The sequence below is a fragment of the Centroberyx affinis genome, unplaced genomic scaffold, assembly GCF_046629955.1.
Source record: "Centroberyx affinis isolate AG114_WGS23_722 - 3 ecotype Tasmania unplaced genomic scaffold, CSIRO-AGI_Caff_v1 ptg007894l_1, whole genome shotgun sequence".
Lineage (NCBI taxonomy): Eukaryota > Metazoa > Chordata > Actinopteri > Beryciformes > Berycidae > Centroberyx > Centroberyx affinis.
The window spans coordinates 126,380-152,513 of NW_027283962.1; the positions used below are offsets into that span (position 1 = coordinate 126,380).

Genomic DNA, 26,134 nt, shown 5'->3' on the forward strand with positions numbered 1-26,134 from the left:
ATTGGACTTACAGTAACCACTCTATGTAACTCTCATAGTGACCAACCAACCCAATCTCACAGTCTGCAGCATTGTAGGAAGCATCATACTAATACAAACATACTAGCCAATAATGCTACTCCAGTGGGAACTTGAAACTGTGCAATATTCACTCCTGTTACTTTCATAGGACCAGTATACTGTATGTTATTGTATCTCCCCTTTTACATCTGACCCTGTATTGAAAATGACAGGAGCATGAATTTGTGCAACAGTCTAAAAGTGGCTGATTAGCCGATAGTCTACTGATCTGATGGAGGAAAGGACGGTCAGAAAGGTGGAGAGGGATGGATTAGAAATTAGGGGTAACATGACAGTTGAGTCTAGCCGGGTGCAGGCAGGGAGAAGGGGAAAGGAGAGGCCCAAATGGATGTGATAGGAGTTGGTGCAACATGACTTCACTGTTTCATTCATGCATGTCTGTGTGTGTGTGTATATCGTGTGTAGGTGTGACAAATGTTTTGCATATACTGTATGTCTTCGGGACATTTGATATGGGTGTGGTTTGGACTGAGGAGAATGATGGAACGTAGGTGGCTAGGCAGGGCATAGGCTGGAGAAATGTTCAAATCAAGGGGAGCCGGCGGATATGAGATGAGCTCCATGCGCACTTACACAGTCGTCCTGCCCTCCTGGGCGCACAGTCAGTTCTAGACCAATCAGATCAGAGCAGCAGGGCGGAGCATGCAAGGTGAGCAGAGAGAGAGCAATGGGAGAGAATGTTAGCATCACTCCATGAGACGCAGCCTGCTAACCAGACTTGTATTTTGCCTCAGCCAACTCTGCTTTCTTTGACATGCCTTTTGTATGTATGTGTATATGTAAGTGTGTGCGTGTCTGCATGCGTGTGTGTCTGTTTTGGATGTGTTGACATGACAATGACAGCAGAGTAGGCTTCAGCACTGGCAGGTCTGACCAGTCGGCCACATGAGAGAGAAATGAGCACACTATTCACATATCAAACACTGCACAATAAAAAAATGAAAAAACAAACAAAACAAACAAAAATGAAAAATAAATGAGGGCAAATGTCCCTTGACCTTTGTGGTTAATTTATGATTCATGGTGAAATGACTTGGACCTGAAGAAAAACTATTCTTGTGAGCAAAGATACATTTATATATGTATGATGCATAAATATGTCACTAATTAATTAACATTCACATGCGCTGTATGTCGGGGATGGTGTGTCTATTGAGTAATTTTCTCATCAAGACATACAATTTGTAACTGATTCTTTTTTCAGTTTAAGAAACCTACAGTGTCCAATAAGCAAGAGAGTCAGGGAGCATAGCCATCCTCAACACAATCACTGAAAAACAAAACAAAACAGAAAGTTATGCAAATTAAATTAACAGAAAAGAACAGGAAACCGAAGAGCACAACTTAAAATAAAATGAGAACCAACAGGTTTGTAGACGAGCCAAAGCTATGATTCATAGCATGTGGACATGGTGGATATGAATGAGACATGTAGTAGCATGTGTGGTGTTAACGGATTTTAAATGGGACAGACAGTGGATGGGGGTAAAAAGTGATGGAGTAACATTACAGTTAAGAGTGTCGGGATGCCTCTGCTGTATGTGAAATGCTTGAGTGGGTGAGGAGATACAAACGCAGAGAGGGAGAGAGAGAGAGAGAGAGAAAATAATGGTGTGCATGATCATACGTTTTACTCTGTTCCATTCTTTTACTCAGCCGAGGGTAATTAATTGTCAGGATGGAGAGGGTGGGAGTGATTTGATTGCATAAGGTCAGGATGAGTTGTACTGATTGAGACCAATCAGAACACCGTGTTACATGATGTGCTGTATTTGACATCATGCTCTTCTTTGCCATCTCAGGGATCATGATGATGTCAAAGATAATATATTAAGAGGTACAGATCAGCGATTGATGGCTGAATTTTTAAATTGTTATATGCTAATTTTGATTAGATTTTACTTAACAAATCTACGCATTATCTAGGTATAGATAGATGAGTGAGCTTTTCAAATGGAAATATTTTTGATAATAGATGTTAATTATGGTAAGATACTGGTAAAAAAGAAAGGACTGTAAAACATAATTATAAACCTTTTATAATGCGTTCTGTTGGAATAGCTAATTAGTGACTTTACTAGTTTGACTTTAGTGCAGTTAAACCACAATGAAATGGCACATTTGCTTACCATGAAGCTGGGTTTCCATCCAACGAATTGGAAATTTTGTTATGTTTGCAAAAAAATGTTTTTTTGTTGTTAAAGAAATTATGCACTAAATAGTGATGGAGATGCATTTTGTTGAATAAAAAATGACGGTAGCTACGTTTCTGGAGCCATCCCAGATATATCCCACCACGACGATAAAAATGTCAGGTAGCAACAACAGCAGCAGATTGATGACACCAAACTGCACTATCTTTATTTTTGTCGTTGGACGGTGTGAAATATGGCCGACGTTAGCTGACGTGAAAGAACAATAACAACTTGTCCCGTACTGATCAGTTCTTCAAAGACTCTTTCCATTCCATTCATGTTTTCTGAGGTGGCTGTGCTCTACGTTCCTAATTTGCCTGACATTTGGAAGGAAACATAACTTATGAATCACTTTGGTTGTCACTGTGTGCGGTTGTGTTCATAAAGTGTGTGGGTGTGTGTCTGAGTGCACGGACATTTGTACAGTGGTTAGCTCCTTCTGGCGATAGCAGTGAGGTGGAAGGACTGATAAAGGCAGTCAGAGCCAGAGGAGGTGAGAGTCTGATCTAACAGTCTTAGATTGTTTCATATCTTTCATCTCCTCTTAATCAGCAGTGAAGTAATTGGGAACATGAAAGCAAATTTCCAATATGGAACCAGTTTCTTCCACTTGCTTTGCATGTTCACATTAACAGAGATGAGGAGGAAAGAAGAAAAAAGGGAGAGGAGCAGGGATATAGTAATCAAACTCAGGTGCTTCTGAAGAGTGTCTACTGACTACTGAGCTCCTTTTGAAGTTACATTTTCAAATGTAGACTGATTGCTGTTTAACTAAGTCTTCAACTTCATTTTCCACAGTTTTTAAAACTGCAGAAATAGGACATTTGGAGTTCTGCTATTCCACACACCACAGAGCTGAACCCCTATCCTATTGGACCTGAACAATCCATTAGTCTATATTTGGTGGCTGTGTAAAACTACAACACACATCCAAAAAAGACAGCACTCTTATTTCAGACAATAGCCGTCTTCAGATGTGAAATTCAGACATGCCCACTGTACATGGCCTAGGGAGATCATTTAAGATCTGATAAAAATTCTAACCCAAATCCCAAGCAGAACACAACAGGACTTTTGAAACTGCACTTTCTATCAACTGCTCACGTCAAAAGATTTCACCATTTATTCCACAGTTCTTTCACCATTTTTTTCCACCAATTTACTGAGTGGGAGCCAAGCCAGGACTGTCACTTAGATCATGATGACGTTGTCTGGTAGTCCTGGCACAAGCAGCCATAAGATCATGAAGGGATGGCTTTAACATGACTTGTGACATGGCACACCATTATAGTTTGGGCCTGTTCAAATACTTCTGAAAATACATCCTTAAATCTTATCACTGATGATGCGGTAGGATGGGGGAAGAGTGATAAGACGGAAACGACACAGTTGCCAGTCTTATCTTGTTTATATCAGCGATGACTGCGAAGAGCAGTGGATATAAGGATGTATATTGTATGTTATTTGAACAAGGGCACTGGATTAAAGGTCAAGGAAAGCTGGAACTTTCTGAGGCGGGGTGAGGGGGTGCAAGGTAGCTAGCAGGGTCATAGGTTAGAACCCAACAGCGAGAGTGTGTGTGAGAGATGAGTAGAGGCTTTCAGGAAGAGCATGCCTCCAGGCCCTGTTACCTTGTTTGCACCAACAGATAACCGACTACTGGAACACACACACACACACACACACCACTATGTAACACTAACTTACTGACTACTGTGCACAATACAGAGCACTAAATGGGAGGCCAAGGTACACCAAGGTACTGTTGTAACCATGGAAACAAGGAGCAGTTCATACGCAAGACCAGAGCCATTGATTCTAAATAAATGGCTTTGCTCAGGAAATTCCAAGTCTGCAACTAGTACTCTGCTGTGTGTCTATCAATGACTGAAACCCAAACAGTCAGCTACACCACCCAAATGCTTTGTTATAATTTTTTCTTTTATTGCAAAAGACTCCATAAGTAGCACTGAAGAAATCAGGTGATGCAAACAAGGTAACAAATAATACATAAAAAAGAGAAAATACATGAAACAAAATTTTAAAAAGGGTTATTCTGTTTCAACGGGATTAGTTGACAGGCTTGTTAGGAAAAAAGATAAAAAATAAGCTTTGGTTTACCCTAGGAGCTACAAGCTTAAGGTTTACTGTCTTCAGTGTCCTTCTCACATCTGTAGGAATATAAAGGACTTCATTGTACTTTCAGGGATGGTATGAAAAAAAGAAACAAACCCACAGATAATATCCAAACAACACCACTGTGCTTCAGATGCATCAGATAACACCGGTGTCTCTGTGTTCTTTGTGTTGGAAACAAGTTCCTCTTAACCTCTTTTCTATGCCTCATATTTCTTTCTCTTCACTGATGTGGCTACATATGACTCACGGAAAGGTATGGTATACATTAACAATGGGGTTAACACTAGCATTGCCAGGGAAGCTAATGCTAGCAATGTCGGTGACCTCATCTGACCTCATTTTTACTTACCATCACAGTGGACTGGGCAGGGGATATGGATTAATCTGCATACTTTAAAATGAAATAAAAGCACATCATGCACAGTATTCAAATCTGAAGCTGATATCTTTGACTCTGCCTCTAAATGTCCCTGGATCCACGAAATACTTAAGGTTCAAGATGATAGACACATATAATAATAATATTTCGAAATAAAAGAAACCTTTGATTGGTGTCCTTGAAATATCTTGACTTTGAAAAAATGAATGACTCTTTCTCTCTCTTTCAGTGGGCTTGTTAATGAAAGAATTAAGGATTTGTCACTGTAGATATAAAAAAGTGGTGAAAGTAGAGTAAAATGAGAAGTTGATAAAGATGGGAAAGGAATTCAACTCATATTGTATGACAACACTGGCCAAATATGCAATTCTTAATCAAACATAAGACAATGCTGTTATCAGGCTGGAGCCTGGTATTGGCTTTACATTTTTTTGCTTGCTGACTCTGATGTCTCTGCCACCATTTGAGTAAAAGAATTGAACACGACTTGAAATTATTACCCTTTATGTCACCATTTATTATGTGCTTTGTGTTAAATAAGATTTAAAGAAATTGCACTACATCTTACTTGCTTTTCTCTTACCTGGCACCTGCCACAGGTGACTTCCTCCCAGGGTCCAGCGATGCTCCCAATGGTTCCTCTCCCAGCGACCTAGTGTCTTTATTTAGCTGCTGGAGCCTTGAACTCAGCTCCCCCATAACTGACGGTTTTCCTCCCTCGTCTGCACCTAACCCCAGCCCCAGCCCGCCTAGATTCCCCAAACTCCCAATACCTAGCCCCACCCCAGGCCCGCGGGGCTCCACCGGGTCCCCCCACAGCTTGGACCTGCGCTGGAAGAGGTAGCGCGGCCTGGTGGGGGCTAGTCCAGTCACTGAGGCTGATCCACCTGCAGCCAGCCCAGCTCCACCAGCAGCGGCAGCAGCCAGGGCTGCGGCCTGTTGCTGTGATAGCAGCTCACTGTCAGAGCTCTGCTTCAGCAGAGGGTCCCTGAAGGTGACGGGGCCTTTACTGCCTCCTATCTGGGACTTGAGTCGGGGCTTGGGAGGCACTGGCGGCTTGTCGAGCACAAAGGTCTGCCCGTCGGCGTAGGAGGTGTGTGTGGTGTGTGTGTCGGCGGGCTCGCCACTTTCCGAGGACAATGTGGACATGCTGGATACCGTGGAGACGGTGCTGGTGGTCTCGAGGTGGTGGTCTCGCTCTCTGTCACTAGAGCTGCGCGTGTCAGCCTCCTCCACGCCTGAGTCGGCCGCAGAGCCAGACTCCCCCACCGGTGGGGGCTCCAGAGGGTCAGAGGGTTTCCCTGAGACGGCTGCTGCACTGGGTGGAGGTGGGGGCTGGGGAGGCTGAGGCTGGGTGGGGGTCACGCTGGGGGTTGTTGGGATCGAGGGGGTTTGGGGTGTAGGTGTTGTAGGGGTGGTGGGAGAGGTGGCAGGTTTAGTTGGGGACGTGGGTGTCCCCTGTGCCTGTGCCTGTGCCTGTGCCAGCAACCCATTAGCAAACTCATCTGGCGGGGGTACCACTCCGATCTTACGTAGCTCCTCCCTTGTTTCCTCATCACTGGAGGACAACATGGCAGGGGGCAGGGTCACTGTATATGGATCCACATCCTCCTCTGAGCTGCCCTGAGCCAGGCTCTTCTCTTGGGCTGGGCTAGCAGGACGCTGAGCCTGGGGCTGGGCCTGGAGTTGGGGCTGGGGCTGGGGCTGGGAGGCTGTGGGACTGGGGGATTTAGCCCGTGGGCTTGGAGGTTTGCTGGGCTCAGCAGCCGTTGGGGCAGGTGTCTGTTCTAGTTCTGAACCCACCCCAACAGCCTGGCCATTACTGGTAGCGTGGACCATGATCAGCCCTGCTGTCTTCTGCTGCGATGTATCCATAATGCTGATCAACATACTTTTCTTGTCCTCTGCTCTCTTCTCTTCCTTCCTCTCCTCTACTCTTCCTTCCATCTCCTGTCGGAATGATACAGGTGACGGTGATGTGGCCCACTGGGGTTTGGTGGATTGGGGGGCTAACATAGTTCCTGGAGAGGGTCCAAGTCCATACGCCCCTGCCTTGGCGCTTTGGGGAGAGAAAGGGGGAGATGCGCCCCCCAATTCCCCTTGTTGAGACTCTTTGGTCTGAGTGTCAATGAATATTACGCCCTGGCCAGCCCGCTCCTGTTTAGTCCTGGGCTCTGGGCTGCTGGATGGGGACTGGCTCTGAGAGGTCAGTGCTCTCTCCCTTGCGGCCAGCGCAAGAGCCAGTGGTGAGTTGGGGTCCAGGGGCTTTCCTGTGAGCGGATGGATGAAGGTGGTCCCACTAGGTGAAGGGCTCAGGGCCAAGGCAGGGGGAGGCAGCTGGCCCAGCTCTCGGGTGAGCATCCGTTCATCGATGGACCGAGACTGAGTCAGGGAGGGGGCCTCGGGGCTGGTTGAAGATGCCCCCTCCATGGTCCCAACAGACAGGAAGACAGTGGATTTCCTCCGTTCTTCTAGGCGGCGCTCACGGTCTTTCACTGCTCCAGCGATAGCAGCAGCAAAGGGGCCCTTCCCCTGAAGCAGAACCTCTCCCTGGGCACGCAGACGCTCTCGCTCTGCCATCAGCTGCTGCTGGTAGTAGTCTGCACGGCTGGTGTGTGTGTGCCCATGGGTGTGTGGGTGTCGTCCTGAGGGTGAGGTCTCTCGGGAGTGGGCAGCAGCTAAGGCCAGACTAGCTCTTTCTTGTGCATCCTCCACCTGCAACAAAACAAAACATACAACCAAACATTTAAAACTACACTTAGCTTTGGCCTAAAGTAAAAAGATCAAAAGTCCATCCTTAAAGGGATAGTCCAGTTTTGGGGGAATTATTCCTACTTACCCAGAGTCAGATGAACTTGTTGATGCCTTTTATACACCTCTACATGCAGTTTGAAGGTATGGGTACAGTTAGCTTAGTTCAACTGCTGGAAGTCTAGGGGATCAAGTAGCAGCTTCTCTCAAAAGTAGGAAAATAAAGCTTTTAACTTTTCCAAAGATGGATGCCTAATCTAACAAAGCTGTACATTGTAATTTATGTATTTATAAAGTCATTAATCTGACTAATAATAAAGAAATTTGATTATATGAACTTCCTATCAACTTTCTCATTCCCAGCTGGACTTCCCCAACTGTGAAACGTCATACTTCTGAATAGGAAAAATCCATTTGAATGGCCTTCCAATTCGTAATTCCTAGTCGGAAACTTGGGATTCTTCTTTGAACTAAGGTTCCCATCAATATAATACTTAAACGTTCTGAGATACAGTACATTCCAAGTGGGAAGTTTCCCAGTTGTCTTGAACGTATCATTACGTTCTGCCTCTGCTCTCTTCTCATAAGAGTGCAGTTTTGTAAACTCAAAACCTTAAGGACCTATCTAGCTAGCCATGATCAAAAATTACCATAGGCTTATCATGTCAGAATATACTGAGCAGGTCTATTTCCCTACTTTTGAGAGGAGCTGCTGCTTCATCCTGTAGACTAACCGTTCCCATTCCTTCAAACTGCAGAGACATAAAAATGGCATCCACAAGTTTGTCTAACTCTGGGTAAACAGGAAAAATAGCAAAATCCCCCAAAAACCTATCCCTTTAACATGTAACTTACCTGTAGTTGTTTGACCAGGGGACTTTTCTTCCTCTGGGGCTTGGTGGGTGTGTATAGTCCAATACTAAACTGTCCCACATTGGCATAGGGGTTGTCAATCACCCGACCCTTCCTTTTGATTCGCTCAGGTGGAGTAGCAGCAGAGGGACGGGGAATTTCCGTAGGTTCTACAGGAAGATGGGAGGAGTCCTGGAGGATGATCATGGAGCGGGCTTTCTTCTGCCTCTCCATATGCGTTGCCTGCCGCTGGGCGGCCTCGTAGGGCAGGTCCAGGGAGGAGGGCTTGAAGCTGGAGCGTCCTCCAGGCTCATGGCCCTGACTCTGGGCTCTGGATGGGGGAGGCGGGGGGCAGAAGGCCGGCGGAGGGCCAGTGTCTAGGTAGTAGAGTGAGGGAGGAGGAGGGGGTGCCGTTTGTGGAGGGGGAGGGATGGAGTGGGACTGGGAGTGGTCTCGAAGGCTGTCCGTCATAGAGGAGCTGCGGGGGAAGCGGTGCTCGCCTGCCAGGGCAGACAGACGATCCTCCTCAGTGGCACCTGGGGAGGGAGGGGAGAGATCAGGAAGCTGCTCATCTGGTAACCAGAAGTCAGCTCATCAAAAAGAGCCATTTTGTACCAGCTTAGCAGGTCCACAGATACCTTTCAGACAGCTGCTTCATGAAAGACTACACTCTGTAATCCTGCAATTTCCCCTCAAGGATCAATTAAGTTTTCCTTATCTTATACTACCTTCTCTACATAGCAATATATTACCTATACGTACACAGAAGATGCAATATAATTGATCTTATTTGAATATGTAGAGGATGGGCGATTGTTTTACCAAAAGACTTGGTCCTGGACATCCCCTTGGGTAGCGGTATATGACCTCTCTCCATGCCTGGGTGAAGCCCTCCATGTAGAGTCATACCCTGTCTCTCAAACAGCGACTGCAGCACAATACAACACAGAGAGACTTTTATCATGTGTATATAAGCTAGTTATAACTTTTAATGTCTATAATGCTACACTAAAAAGTCCATTAAAACTACAAAATGGTATACAAAATAGCAAGAATACAACACAATACAGTGCCTGCTACGATCACGTTTGTGTGTGCGTGTGTGTGTGCTATTGTGTGAGTAGGTGTGTGTGTGTGGGTTTGCGCTGTAGCTCACACGTGTGTGCCCAGGTGTATCTGTGTGTGTGTGTCTGTGAGTTTGTGCTTGTATATATGCCCTCTCCCACTGGTTTACTGTGTGTATGTGCACTCACACTGATCTCTGCTGGTGTTATTCTCCTGCTGGTAGGCCGTTGTTTGACAGTGGCTGCTCTGTAATCTGCCTCCGTGGGCTGAGAACGCAACATGGGCTCCTGGGACGCCAACATCTCATCTAACCTCTCTGTTGAGGAAGAAAGGAGCCAGACCTAAATACTGAGACATAAGACTAGAGGAATGCTGTCTAAGACATTATCCAGCCAACATAAAACATGCCTGTTATCATTTCTGACAAACTGACATTGCCAACACAGTGACCAGACAAACTGTGATAAAATGACAACTACAAAACATAACCATACACTACAGTTTGAGGTCATGCTCTGTGACATGGTACACAATCACATCATCTCAATACAAATTCACTGTGTTCCCTTACTGACCACTACAGAGTGAGAGTTGACAGAGAGAGACGGAGAGAGAGACAGAGAATGAGCGTGTCCATGTCCACATGTTCATGTGTCTTGTTCTTCTGCTCTAATCAACACTGCTTAAATTGACACAGCAGTGACAAATCATCTCTATGACGCTCAGAGAGGTGACAATTTCTTGCCTCAGACTCACCTCCTCTTCTCCTCCGAGCAGAAGCTTGGTGGGAAAAAGATAGCGTCAGCAGAGGAGGGAAAATGACAAGAACAAGCCAGCAGAAGTGACTATTCTAAAAGTTAGGAGACATACCAAGTTTTAATGACAAAAGGAAGGCAGGAATAGGACAGAAAGGAGGAGGAGGGTGTAGAGAGCTTATTTTGTGAGGAGTGTACATGTATGCATGGCAGCTCTCTATCACTCACCCAGTTCCTCCAGCTCAGCGGTCATGGACTTGGAGCGCAGTGTCAGGGTGGTGCTGGGAGCCCTCTTGGGTGGCGGGGGAGCTGTGGAGAAAAGGCATGGTGTTGAGGATGATGTTGAGGGGGAAGGAGATCCTTTGGCTTTGCGACTCAGTGCCCTCCTGGCATCCCCCAGACGGCCAGCCCATCCCGTCTTCACCGCTTTGATCTGGTCAAATTCAGCTGAGCTGGACGACTCGCACTGAGCCAGTACCTTGTTCAGGCTGCGGTTGGAGCCCAGCTTCTTCATGCTCTGTTCTCTGTTGGTCCGTTGGTCAATATATTTGTCAGTCAGTCTGTCTGTCTCCAAGTTTCTCAGTTTCTCAGTCTTTGTGCTGCAAGAAATCCTCTCTGCTGAGGAGCCCAGAGGCGGTAAATGTATGGTTCAGTCCTCTCTGTAACATCCCTAGCTCTCTGAATCCTCCCACTACACACAGAACAATAGAATTTGTCCGCCACAACAGGCAGAATGAGCAAAATGAGAGGGGCAAAGAGAGGAAGTAAGTCGTCCATCTTACTTTTAATCTGCTGCCTGTCTGGAATTTGGCAGGTGTGCATCAGAAAGAAACGCACAGACACACCAGCTTAGACACACATGCACGTCCTCCCACAAGCGGGACCACATGCAGATACACAGAGAAAACTCCCTGAGGGAGAACATAGTGACATGTGGGCCGACAGAGGGAGAGATGACAGCGAATTTAGCAGCTCAGGAGAATAATACACTGCAGACTTCGTATCCCAAAGCCCAAGGGAGCCTCCCAATCCTACTATACACACAATGCAACCAGGCTGTATCGTTCCATTCCAAGCACTAAAACACTAATCTACTGAATGCTGGCTCTATATGGCACAATATAGGATTACACATTAAAAAAAACAGCTTCTTTAAATCAGGTAACAAACATTGTAAATAACCTATCCTAAAACAATGCTATCATGTATTTCAGAGTCTCGAGTCTACAGTCTACAACAAAATAACATGCAGTCGGCCGACGATTGTAAACCTCAGTTCCAGCCACAGACGGCAACAGCAGTGGCAACGGTCTCAACATGCTATAACAAACCCCAAGTTTCGTAACAATACCCCACAATACTAACTGGATCAACTGACTACACACATTATCGACCAGCCCAGACTCAATGCACCACTGTAGAGCAATAGATTTCTAAACCCCACGGATACCCTACTGCTTTACTAGAGCCTGACTATTCTGCTGCCGTCAGCAGCTGCAGATCTAGTGTACATACGCCATCCTGGTACTCGGTACAGTCCATATCAGACATCTTCATTCCCTCACCGGTCTGCACATTCTGGTACAGTAGCACGGAGCAGAGCAGACGGAGGAGGATGGAGAAAAAGAGGAACAGAGACAGAGTCAGAGGGAGAGAGAGAGAGAGATGCTCTTGCTGTAATGTAATGCTTAATTCAAACATGCAGTGTAGTCACCATGGCAACGGTGGCAGTAGTGAGGCCTCGCATGGTGCAGAGAATCTGTGTTTGTACGTGTGTTTGCTTGTGAGTGTGTGTGTGTGTGTGTGTGTGTGTGTATGCCTGCGCGTGTATGTGCATAGGCAACCTAGGCTCGGCACAAAATGCAGAGAAATTCCCAGTGGAAGTGCAGCGCTGGGAGAGAGGGTGTTCAACACAGCTTGGAGCGGAAAGAAGACATTTAGGAGAAGTTTCAGACATGAGTGAGGAATCCCATCCTCCCTCAGCTCTGAAACCCTAGACACACTCCATCTTACCTCTCCACCATCCGCAGCTCTTTGCATTGTCTGTGTCTCGGCACTTAAATCACACGCCAAATGTTGCCTTCTCATCTTGTTTTCTGTTCACAACGATGGAATCTTATCATCCGTCGTCTTTATCTGTCTACTGCATGCCTTCTACCACCTATCTCTGTATGTCTTTGGTCCCACTGGTTTAAACACTAGCAGAGATTAGCAAGCTTCAACATAGGAAAGAAAAAAATAAGATATGGGAACGCAACAAGACAAAAAGAAATGGATAGAGGAAAAGAAACCGTTCTAAAACGTCTACCACCACTGAAAATCTTGTTGATGTTTTCATGAATATGAAGGTCTCAAATTGCACAAATGTCTTTACATATTATACAAGTAGAAATAACTCCCAAATGCTAAAAAGTTTTTTTTACTGACCCGTCATCAGGAATGACAATAATTAAACAGCTAGAGAACCAATGGGCAATGTCTAACTATTGGACCAGGTCTCAAAGAGGAGATAAGCATATGAGAAGGTGCAAAGAGAGGAGGGGTGTGTGTGTGTGTGTGTGTGTGTGAGACAGAGTGTGAAAGAGAGAGAGACAGAGGGACAAAGAGACAGACACAAAGAGAGAGAGATTAAAAGAGAGCATTAGCCCCCCAGTGAAGGGATTTGGTAGGTACAGTATTGTCCTGATGAAACTAGGTCAAACCCATTTATCACAGTCTCTGTAACTCCATAGCTGCAAAGGAGATGCACACACCTCTATACCGCAACCAGACACACACACACACTATGTACACACGTCTATACTATATCCACACACACACACACACACACACACACACACACACACACACACCTGCTTGTGTGTCCAGAGGTCATAGTGCCAGGACTGTGTGGGAGCTGAGTAATGGTGAGCTGTGGTTGACATGGAAACCACATGAATTTACAGCAGGGAAAACGTGGTAGAAATCACCTTGACAACGGAAACACACAAATCTTCTCACAAGCCCTCTGTACACAAGGCCGTCTTCCACCAGCTACTATGATGAGCGCTATGGTATGTCTCCATTACCTTGCTATTCTTCTAAAATTCATGATCCAGTAACTCAGAGACATCCTAGTAGAAATTCTAAAACACTAATTCTTATGATCACACAATCTACTTTCATTAAGCAAATGAGTCATCATTATAATCTTGGTGGGATAAGTTGTTCTACTTCAATGACGATACTAATTATAGCTGCTGCGCAGCAGTGTCGGGGTCGGGCATTTTGAGGAGGAAGAGGAAGAAGAAGAGGAGAAAGAGGAAGAAAATGAGGAGTAGGAAGAAGAACAGGAGGACGAATGAGAAATACATGAGGGTCCATCAGCAGAACTGCCCGGACCATAATTATCATTAAAACATCTTTGAAATCATGCGTCTCTAATCCACAATAGGCATAAGCGTGTTTATTCTGCATCACCCGGGACTCGAACTCACAACCTTTGCCACCAATGACCAATGAGCTACCTGAGAAGTGGGAAAATTAGAGGAGGCTTCACACTATAACTTAGCCAACCACCAGGCCCGATAGTAGCTGTCTGTGCATGTAAAGGCACTTTTTAAACTAGTGTAAAAAATTCAGCATTCAAGACAAAATTATGAGAATTTGCTTACTTCATGTAGACAACATAGAGATTCTTTCTAGAATTTCTTTTTACAAAGATTGATTGCTCCATAAGTGAAAAACTGATGTTTAAAGATGCTCTATTTCCATTGACTGCAATAGTTTACATAAGGGCAGAATTCAAAATGCTGTCTTCTTCTTCTCAATTCTGTTTTTGAGATACAATTTTTACACACTACATCTACCATGACATCAAAATTTATTTAGCGAGAATTTGCAGTAGCTGTTTACAGCACGGTTTACAGTAAAACATTTTGATGTGATATGTTCAAGATAGTTTGAATAATTCAAAATGGCAGACAATGCAATATGGTGGACAATGAAAGTGATATATGGGTTGGACTCGGCACATTCCAAAGAATCTAGGAACACAAGAATTTTTCAGTTTCAACACACGGTTCAGTTGTTGGCCAAAACGTAAAGTTGCTTGTTATAGCGCCACCATCTGGACAATGTGCATGGGCTGCCTTGCCTGAGCAGCAGTGCGCTGTAGGAGCCCACCTGCCAAATATGGCTGCTGTAGGACTTACGGTTTCTGAGCTGCAGATACTTTTAGTGGAGAAAAAGAAAGAAAGAAAGTAGCAGAATATTTCCAGCAAATACAATAGGGTTCCAGCACTATGTGCTTGGACCCCTAATAACATTGGCAAATACAAGAGGGACCGGCAGCAGAACTGCCCGGCCCACAATGAAGAGTCTTATGACAGAGCCAGGGTACAGAGGGAAGGAGTCAAGGAGTCATTCTGTATGATATCAACACTACTTCAAGTGACAAACAACCATGAAGTATAAAGCACTGGGCCAGATGCAAGCTACCAAACTAGCCCAGTATAGCCAGTAAAACTATTGGAAAACCATAGAGATAACTGTCTGAGATTTATGCGGCTCAGACCAGGCCAAAGTCTCCGAAAATTTTGGGTGACTGTTTCCATCCCCTTGTTAATGAATTTGATAAGCTGCCCTGTTGGAGGCACTATATACTATCCCAGGAACCACAAATAATGTATACAATGTATCTTATTCCACATGCTATTACTGTATTTAATTCAGAACACAAATGTACAACAAAGATTCTATTCTGTCAATCAACTTTTCTCATGTCTCCCAGTCCTTTCACAATCTCCTGTCCCTTTAATTTTTCCACTCCTTACCACCTTCTCCTTCCTCTCTTTGTGCTTCTTTATCCATCCTTACTTTTCTCATTCCCCCCCCCCTCCCCTCCTCCTCCTCCTCCTCTCCTCCATCCCTCTGGTCTTTACCTTTCTTGCGGACGACTTCCTCAGACTCGGGTTTGCGTGTGACAGACACCACCTTCATCAGCAGCCTGTTGCCCCCCTGCCGGATTAAAGACACCACCTGCTTGTGGCCCACCTTCACCACATTCACTCCGTTTACCTGAGGGAACACACACACACACACACACACACAAAGGGAGGATGAGACAGATCAGCAGAAGTGCAGCTTTGCTTTTTACCACAGCGCTATCGCCACAGCACCATGGTTATCAAATTCAGGTCAGTCAGTCAGAGGTGGGACACTTCGCTCCCCTATGAATATCAAACATGCTTATACTTTACTGAGCCATATCTATATAATAAAAGAGAAAATTTAACTTAAAATTTAACTGTTAATCTTCACACTTTGGCTGCAAATATTCACACAACTCCAACAATCCTCTTTGTGTACAAACAAACAAACAAACAAAATTGACATTGTCTCCACACACGCACTGTGGGACTGTACAGAATATGTACTTGTTAGTTTTTGTACTCCAGTGATACAAAGTCAGATAAAGAGGCAAGCGGAGTTGTCCTCGGTTACCTCGATGAGGAAATCTCCTGTTCGCAGGCCGGCCCTCCAGGCCACTCCCTCCACATCCACTGACTCCAGGTACTGCAGGGCGGGGAACGCTGGGGTGGGCGTGAACTCTTCAATGGGCGTCTCGGCTAAGGAGGAACACACACACACACACGCACACACACACACACACACACACACACACAGTCAGAGCAGTTCAGTATACTCTATGACTTTGACTAATTTGTGGTTTCCTAGTTCAATTAAATTGAATGCTCACTTTGAGAGATGGCAGATGACCATGACGAAATACCACAAATGGGAACTGGGACCCCCAACGGGGCGCAAAGTATTGGATGATAAAAATAATAATAATAAAAAAAAGACGGAAAAGGCATTCTTTATGCAAATAAAGTGTTTAAAACTGCTCAGTATTTGCTCGTAGGCAAGAGTGCATTTCTCAAGATTTCTTTTTAGATTTATTTGAGGTTGAGGTTGCCTAACTAAAGTATTGGATGATAATAAATTGTGAAACAGACTCAATATTGGAGATGTCAAAGTGTATTAGACAGGGAAACCGTCGCTCTTCACTGGATATAATGCAGTTGCCTGCTGCACCTAAATTAGATTTTCCATACATATGGTCACATACAATCACATGCTTGCACATGCACAATTGCATGCTTGTCTTCACAAAAACAAGACACACACACACAAGTACACACACAAACACACTTTGCTAAGTGAGTGCGCTACTACAAACTCCATTTAATCTTGGAGCGAATCCAACTAAACCACTGACACATGAGAGTTCTCAGAATGCCACTAAGTGAACTGCAGTGTGTGTGTGTGTGTGTGTGTGTGTGTGTGTGAGAGAGAGAGAGAGAGAAGAGAGAGGGAGAGAGAGAGAGAGAGAGAGAGAGAGAGGGAGAGGTAGAGGGAGAGGAGAGAGAGAGAGAGAGAGAGAGAGAGAGAGAGAGAGAGAGAGAGAGTGTGTGTGTGGAGGGGTTGGGGAGTAAAAGCGAGAGTGAGTAAAAGCGAGAGGGGTAAGCCAAGATCCATGGTAGTGAGTGATGGAGCAGTAAAGCACACTCAGACTCTCGGCAAGGTGCCCGTGAGGGGTTGCCATAGTAACCTGCCTGAGCAGGGAGCTGGCACGTGCACGAGTAAAACGACTGTATGGTGATGGAGATGAGCAGAGAGTTGATCTCAGCTAAAATGTAGAAGATATGAGAATAATATTTTGTTTAAAAAAGGACTGAGCAAGAAAGCAAAAAGGCATAATGAATAGGAAGAAGGTGGGAGAAAGCAGAGGAACAAAAGGAAGAGAGGATGGAGGACAGAAATAAGAGAGGAGGAGAGAGAGGATGAGAAAATAAGGCGAGTGAGTGTGTCTCTCCTAAAGCTGAACGCCATGTGTGGGGAACAGATGGGACAGCTAGCTGACAGCTCAGCCAAGGATGACGCCACCAAAGGGGCTACACACACACACACACACACACACACACACACACACACACACACACACACACACACACACACACACACACACACACACACACACAGAGCTCTGAGAGCATCTGAGTGTACAAGCAGGGTGTTGACCAAAGCCGGTCATGTTGTTGACTCACACAGAGACAATAGAGACTGAGCCATACTGTGTGACTCAGATCAACAATCTCCTTCTCACATCATCACTCTGTCACAACTCACATCTCACACATTAACACATGTTGGAAACAGAGGTAATTAACGCCAGTTCTTGAGAGCCATTGAGTGTGTCGTCCAGCTAAGTGAGTGTGTCAGCCTAGGTGTGTGTATGTCTCCGTGTGTAGCTCACCTTTGGCTCCCCGCAGGACAAAGCCAAATCCCTCATTTTCTTTCTTCTGTAAAACAGCATTCTTCTCCTCTATGATATAGTCACTATGAAGGAGAGAGCAGAGGGAGAGCAGGTATGAGTCCAACACCATCCTCACACACACAAAGAGAGAGGGGAGAGAGGGAGGGGAAGAGAGGAAAGGGGGGTCCGTCAGGGGGGAGCGAGAAGTGGGAGGAGAAGGAAAGACACCCACACACAGAAACACACACACACACACACACACACACACACACGCACGTACACACCTGCGCCTCCTTTTCTGATTACCCAATTAAGTTAAAAGCCTAGCAAGCGAGCACAGCCCAGGATCCCCAGGGGTTGTGTTAGTATTTTAGAGAGAGAGAGAGAGAGAGAGGGAGAGAGAGAGAGAGAGAGAGAGAGAGAGAGAGAGAGAGAGCTCCCAGAGTGACTGAAACATCTTTGGGATAAAACCTAAGAGTGAATCAATCTTCTGGCTGATCCTTCCATTGAGACTGCAGCTGACGAGGGTATTGAGGGCTTCTGCTACAGAAACCGAAAGAGAAGGCTCAGATGCAATATTATCCCCCTGACTAATGACGGAGGGAATAGGAGGCAAAAGTAAGTGAGCAGTTCATCACTGCCTGATCTTCCTGTGTGTGGAGGGGTGGGGGTTGTTAGATGGTGTTAAAGTGTGTCACTCTGCACACAAGGCAGCCCCAATATTTATTCAAGCCACACATCTCTGTCAAAAGCTTGTGAGCCAAAACCAAAGCAGAGTTAGAATGGTAGTCTATAGCAGCAGAGAAAATGCCAGTATCTTCTGATCAGAGAGGCCGATGGCTGACTGTATGTTTATACAGTGAGTGCACAAAATATTTGGACTAACTGTTCTTTCCATGAAGCAGACTGGCTGGGAATATGCAAAGTGAGAGCTATGAGCTCTTATTGATTGCACTGATTAAATCAATTGTGAAAGGGAGATGTAGATAAAGGGAAGCAAGCAAACAAAAGCAAAGAAAAGGCAAGTGAAACATGGTTAATGCAAAAGGGGATGCAGCTAAATAGTAAAGTGGCCTGGACAGTGTGCAGTGCATAGACAAAGCAAGTGTGGCTTGCCCTTGTGCTGTTACCTGCATCTTCCAATCTTGTCACAACACACTTTGGCTTAAGGGACTGCTGCCAATTTACAACCTGAACACCTTGCCAAGAGATTTATGTAGTGATGTTCAGCATAATCAGTCATTCCACCTCACTGCTGAGGCAGATGTAGAGGGCTGGTGTTCAGGCTGCAACTCAGTGGGTGGCTGCAGTCTCCATTAGGTTAGCTACAGTCTGGTACACTCCACACTCTCAGACTTACCAGGGGAACACAGAGCTCCTGCTGGTGGGGCCAGGAGACCCGTGACAAACCTTTCTGCAGGAGGGAGGTCAAAGGTTTGGTTTCATAACATGCTAACTACCAGCTTTTGCAATAATTATTTTGCACAGAAAAATAATGTGTTCGTTAAGTACCACTAAGATGCTGTGTTTCAGTCCAAACTCTTTTATCCGCTGCACTTTCATCTCCGTTGTATGTCTCCCAAAATGCAGCTTTAATGCATCGCGCTCATCGACCTTGTTCAGAATCTCTACCCGCCCACATAATTCAATAAAAAAGATGTTGGACTCGCAATGTTTCCTCAAAATATAGCTGTCCGCTGACACTCGTAATTATTATTCCTTAGACCCCTGTTCAAATTTCAGTCTAAGGAATCACACAAATCTGCTCAAAAGGCTTCTATTCTATTTGAGCTTCATGCTGGCATTCACAAGGTTGGTATTTTATTAAGGCATTCATACGCTGCATCTGTCCTTTAAAACCTCAGCCCCATAGCTGTAAGTGCAGCTCTAAATGGGTATAATGTTGTGTTTCATTGTGCAGTCTCTGGAAAGCAATAGGAAATCTGCTCTATTTCCCATTTCTCTACTTCTCAATTGGCCTTTATTTGGTTACAGGTAGCGTCTCTACCTGCCATTCCAAACACAAAAATACACAGATTATATATTTTGTCTTGTGTCTTTAAATTGCTGCAGGTTAATACCTGTAGTAATGCTAATTCTCCAAATCTGGAGCTCTGGCCTCCAGGTTTGGAGGCTATAGAAGTGACATTTAATCAGACTTAAACCTCAAGTAGATGAACCTGGCATTTCATAAAAGGCTGAGTAAGTGGGTGGAAACAATGCAAACACTCTCTCAGACCAGCTCTGTGTCTCAGACTGACACACTCTGGCATTTGGCGGGAATTTGCATCATAACATAACCTTGCATAGCTTGCTACTCCACTCTCAGCTGACAAATCTGATTTAGAGGAGAGGGAGCACTCACATTCTCTGTGTAATAAATGTCAGCTTAAGAGAGGGACAAAAAGAAAAGAAAGAGATGGACTAAGAAGGAAAAGAAAGGCATTAAACGGATCAGAGAGAAATATCCTGGCGGTAAATCATAGAAATATGAACCAAGAAATCATGCATGCAGCCACACACATGCATGTACAGTAGGTTTTATATGTGTGTTCAGTGTGTGCACAGTGCAAACACAAACACACACAGGCATTCACAAACACACACAGGTGCACGCACGCACACGCACATGCACACACACACACACACACACACACACACACACACACACACACACACACAAGCACAGACATACAGCAAAGCATGGTTATGCAATAAAATTTCATGTGCATTTTTTCGATTTCAGCTGAGTGTGCTGGCAGCCTGATGCCTTTAGATGGCAGCAGCACCATAGCGCTCACTTTAACTCCTTTTCAGAAAGACTTCATTATACCATTAAGGATTACTACTACTACATTAAGGATACTTAATGTCAAAAATCTGTATTCTGAGTTTCCTAAAACTGATATAGGTTGTACAGTGTGAGCTAACAGACTTGACTTGTACACTGCAGTAGCATGCTAGCTGGTGAGTGAGGTGGTACCTGTATGAGGTGAAGTTGTCGTAGGATCCCACAGTGTAGTGTCTGAACAGTCTCTTAGTGCGGTCCTCCCGAGTCTCTGCAAAACACAACACTGATGAATACCTTTCAAACTATCCACACAATCCATCAGCTACTGATGGATCTACTGATAACAATAATATTATGAGACATTCCCCCATCATATTGTCTCTCTGTGCTGTATTGAAGTATTAAAACCTATTTCCTACAGGTATGAAGGAATAATTAATAATACTTGATGCTCTCGCTTATGGTTGTTCCTAAAATGTAAAAAAAAAAAAAAAAAAAAAACATCCTTGCAATAGTGCTTGTAATTCTGAAAGTTAGTGATTCATCTAAAAATTGTTTCACACTTCTAAGTATACCTAATTTTATATTTTATTGGATGTAAGCCTTTCACACAGTAAATCACACTATATTACGGGATTAAATCCAAATAATCAGGCTTGATACTGACAGTGAACTGTGATATTATTATCAAATTGTGACTTAAGCATTGTAATGATATCATATCAGAAGCTCTCCAAACCAGTACAAGGCTACTTTTTATGTACATTATGTGTCTTGAAGGCACCTTCAGCCACATCAGCCAGTGTGTGGTGTTCTTGCACCATTTTTACATGCGTTGTCAGGGAATTCAGTAAGTGAGATGAATCTAGGAACTTTCCTGTAGCATTTTGACAGCAGAGCAGTGAATGCAATGCTTAAATATGACGTAGGAAGCATGCTGTTAATTTTTGGGTTGGTTCCAAAACATGAAGCAATTTTGCTACCAACTTTTTTCAAAATCTACAAAGCTGGAAATCTCATGGCATTCATGTTTCAGGCACAGCAGAAGTAACAACTATCTCGTAAAAAAAAACTGAAAATATGAATTCAGTTACCACAGAGAGGAATTAAGCTACCACAGAGAGGTAATTACCATTAGTGTACTTCATTTATCATAACCTAAAAGTGTATAATTGTTGCATGGTAATTTTTTTAGATTTCAAAACAGCTTAATAATTGCATAATGGGCCTTTAAAGTGGAGTGTTTCTTTTAATGTGGGCAAATGCACTCTCTGGATGGGAACCGCTTTGGGCTCAGTGAGTACAGTGTGTGAGTGTGTGTGTGTGTGTGTGTGTGTGTGTGTGTGTGTGTGTGTGTGTGTGTGTGTGTGTGTGTGTGTGTGTGTGTGCGTGCGTGGGTCCTGTCACTGCGTGGGCGGATTTATCCTATGGGAGTGCAGATGGGGATCGATGCCCTCTCCCCCTCCCACTAATACACACTGCACCTCCACTAAACTGCAATCTGCTGACTACACACCCCAAGACCCTTTCAGGCCACAGAAACTCTTAATTGGGCAATGCTGTGAGAGAGAGAGAGAGAGAGGTTGAGAGAGAGAGAGAGAGAGAGAGAGAGAGAGAGAGAGAGAGAGATGGGAGTAACTGAGCAGACTTTAGATCCACTCTGGCCCGTCCGTCCGACTGTTTGTGTGAGTGACAGACTGTCGACCGAGAACAACTTGAAGCTCTGATAACCGCATTCGCTGACACTCGGCGACACAACACAAGCACAGAAAAACGAAAATTATTTTGCAGTCCTCTCCAAATTCTCAATTTCACGCTTACCTCTCACCCACCATCCACTCTCCTCATCTCTCACTAGCCCTCGTGTCTTCTTTATCTGCCTTTCTATTCTATTCTGCTTTGCCCGTCCTGTCTTTCTCACTCTCTAATAGTGCTGTTGTGTGAATCTCAGTTTCTCTGATTCTTACACATCCATTTGCTTCGCCTTCATTGCAAATGCATAGTTTTCAGCCTCTACACAGGCTCCTCCAGTGAGAGCATTCAGCACTACAGAACCGAACCTGACACAGAAACCATGCCCTGCTGCCTATTTGATAGCAAAGCCTGTCACTCCCCAGAGCAAAGATCTGAGTCAATCGGTCAGTCATTCAGCTGCTTGCTGCTGCCTGGCTTCACCTCATAGGTTTGGTTGTCTAATGCTGAGTGCTATGATATGTGTTAATCTGAGTCATGGCTTAGTTAAAGGAGTGTTAAAAAAAAACTGCTATAGGTGATGCAACTTGTATTTCTGTGTTCATTTTGTTGTATGGTGGTGTGTTTTTCTTATTCCTGTGGGCAACTGGCCAAGCATATGACGTCACATCAAGATATTTCCAGTGCAGCTACAATCGAGTTTGATAGCAGTACATTTTTTCAGCTAGTCAAAACATCAATATCAAACATCAGGTGTCAGTCCCTCAGATCAAAAGAGCAAAGGCTTCTTTCAAGACTCATCGTTTTGCAGCGATGTTCAACAATCACACAGGGAGAAATCCATCACAGAAGAGGCAGAGAGACCAAATTTCTCCTCTGAGAAAAGCGACAGTTGCGTTGCTGGTGAGGGGCGTGACTGACTTTTTCTCAACGGGAATAACACTTGCCGTCTTGCTCTTACTGTGCTATCGATATCACTATTGCTTGAAGTTTACACCTGTTCTCTGGGGGTTGTTAAAAGTCATTCTGGGAAATGTAGGAAATCACAATTTGAAGTATAAGTAGACAAGGCAGGTTGAGGGAAAGTGGGTACAAAAATAGTAAATTACAACACTTCATCAAAAAAACACCTGGAATGCATTGAACATCACAGATTGGCGCAAGAGTGTTTGAGGGTGGAATTTTTCCTTTAAGAATGGAGATGAGATGGGTGTTTTGGTGTTACGGGTTATCAGAGGGGTTAAGGGGGGAAAGAGAGGTGGCGTGTGGTTAGGATTGGATGCAGGTGGGAGGCAGGGGTGAGGGAAAAGGCACTTGTCTTCTCCTGCACACTTACAGCCTGCCTTTTATACTCAACACTCAGCTTTCACACACACACACACACATACACACACGCTCATTCAGCCTCACGCTTCGTCAAAAAGTGCTCACTTGAGCTACAAATGGATCCAAACTTCCGGTGTTTTTGAGTCAGTGAGTGTGTATTTGTGTGTGAACGTGTGTGCCCATGTGCACATATACTGTATGTTTGTATGAGTGTGTGTGTGTGTGTGTCTGTATTTGGGTGAGTATCTATGTGTGAATGTGTCTTTATGAGAGTTTGTGTATGTGTGTGTGTGTAAGTGTGCGTGCGCAGTAGTAGCAGATGCAGTCTAAGTGTGTGAAATGCAGCTCATTCATCACCACTGTCATCTATTTTGTACAGCCCAGGAGCATCTAAAGGCAGGGCCCTGATAGCACAGATAACCTCGACCCCACCTCCATCTATCACACACACACACACACACACACACACACACACAGTACAGTAAGCATGCACACGTGTACACACACACACACACGCTCATACAAAAGCAGGAAATGAGAGAAGGTACAATGTGCTCTTAATAATGAGTAAAGGCTGTTGTTAACGCACATTATAGTCGTCTATCTAAGGCTCTTTAAATCCATACAGTTCTGTGTAAGCGCCAAGCTGTAGCTCGTCTAAACTTGGGGCTGAACTAGAGAGTTGATTTGCTTTGTTCTCCAACACAGAAGGACTGGGTGTGGCACCAGATGGAAGTAAAACCAAGAGGAGCATCTTCCAATCTGGACCTGATCTACAGCATCTGGGCTGTCGGAGGGGCAGAAGACAGCTTTGGGAATAGAGAGCACACACACACACACCCACTTGAACTAAGGCAAATAAAATGATTAATGTTTGTTTGGGGTAGTGCCGCATAAATGGCAGTTGGTTGGAGTTAGGGCTACTGTTGGTGTTTGGCACAAATGGTCCAAGACTGGGACTGAACTCGGGACTCTGGTGTCCAGAAGAAAGATGCTAGGTCTTCTTCCTCTTCAAATCACTCACTCAATGTTAAAACAGTTAATGGAATACTGCCAACAAATCATTGCTCATATTGTTTTTTTCCTCTACATTGGGTCTGGTTTAACAAAAAAACACATACAGATTTGATAAAATAATAAATAAAAAGATAAATAGCAAAAAGGAAAAAGCGAAAGAGTGAGCAAGAGGGGGGGGGGGGGGGGGGGGGGGGTACAGGGGGTCATTTCCCTCTACGAGTTGTATGAGGGACAACTGCCAATGACTGCTCATTAGAAGGTGGCCTCATAATGTGGTTTATTGAATGGGATTTTCATTAGACTTAAGATGCTGCATCTGGTGACAAACACACAGATGGCAGTAATGGAGTCCTTAAAAAAAGCAATGTGCAGCACATCAAATGTAGACCATTAACATTTGGGTCAATGTGAAAGTTTTAGTGGGAGCTGCCTCCGCAGATGGATGGAGGATGGATAGAACGATAGATAGACAGACAGTAAAATCAACTCAACATGATAATGCATTACATTTTCAGATAAATACATGTCCATTTTGCTTCTCTCTATTGCCAACTGATGTAACACAATAGTGATTCAACCTATACCCAGTTCAGTAAAGCTTTTACATTTGCTGTTCTTAGCACCCAGTGTCTGGTAGGTCTATCCCAGGACAAAATCTTCTGCTGCACAGGTAGTGAAGTGTTTGAAGTTTCCAGCAGCAGCAGCAGCAGCAACAGCGGTTTGTTTGGCATGAACAGAAGAAGAACTGGGTGGTTAGCATGAGCAGCGACACCATGGTTGACAAAGAAAAGAGCGGTAGGCTTACCTACAGTACTGGCCACACTGTTTGTTTGCCAAGGGAACTCTGGAACGTGTAGTGTAAAAACACCACAGCAATGAGCTTTGCTTAAATGCTTAAATTAGGAATTAACAATTTTTAGTAAGAATTATAATAGTATAGTCATTTTATTTTCTTGTTAGTCTAGCTATGTTTTAAGGGTGAGAACCCTCTACAGCAAGTTATGTGTCACTTGTGCTGTAACATCGTAGCTTTACCTCTATCACACTGTGTCAAACCTTCTGCAGCTCTGAGACTTCTGCTGTAAACTTCCCTGTCTGGCCGCGCGGCACTTCTCCATTCTGGACCAACGCTGTCCTTGTTTGAAGGACGCAAGCGCTACATCACACACACACACACACACACGCAGATGCACAGAAACACACACGCACACATACACACACACCCTCTCTGAACCCTGCTGAATGAGAATTAACCTGTGCTGCTCTACGACTGATAAGAGCTGCAAACAAACATGCAAACACACACACACACACACACACACACACACACACACACCTCTTATCCAGTGAGCCTCATTGACTTCTTAATCCTTTCCTATCACAGTCCTGCTCATCCCTCCTTTCCTCCCTTCCTTCTCCCTTCTTCCCTCCTCATTCATGTTATGCATGTTAACCTCCAAGTACACCCCCCTCCCCTCCCCTCCCTCTCTCTTTCTCTCTCCCTGCCTCCGTCTCTTTTTCCCTGTCCTAGTAAAGGCGTTGACAGCTACTTGGGTGTCGCCTTAATGACCTCGGGTTTGGTGAACAAGCACAGCTCGTTTGTACCTGGCAGAATACTCACTGACGCTCCCGTTACTCCACCTCACCTGAGCACTTTGTTTTTCCTTGTTAATTAAGAAAAGGACAGTGTGACTGCTCAGCGAAGGTTTAGAAAACTTCATCAATGTGAGCAGGAAAAAGGTGTGAAAATCAAAATCCATCGCTGTTTTGTTTTCATAGCAAATGGCTGAA

The 26,134-nt window shown here is 44.6% G+C and overlaps 1 protein-coding gene across 1 annotated transcript in view; it reads right to left on the reverse strand.

Moving 5' to 3' along the window:
- The window catches only part of shank3a (SH3 and multiple ankyrin repeat domains 3a), a 154,933-nt gene that overhangs the window by 1,591 nt on the left and 127,208 nt on the right, over positions 1-26,134 (reverse strand). Inside the window, 10 exon segments of the mRNA XM_071514034.1 lie at positions 5,378-7,509; positions 8,401-8,933; positions 9,220-9,325; positions 9,651-9,778; positions 10,219-10,242; positions 10,446-10,526; positions 15,140-15,275; positions 15,702-15,826; positions 17,518-17,600; positions 20,501-20,591. Coding sequence (XP_071370135.1) covers positions 5,378-7,509; positions 8,401-8,933; positions 9,220-9,325; positions 9,651-9,778; positions 10,219-10,242; positions 10,446-10,526; positions 15,140-15,275; positions 15,702-15,826; positions 17,518-17,600; positions 20,501-20,591 — 3,439 coding nt within the window.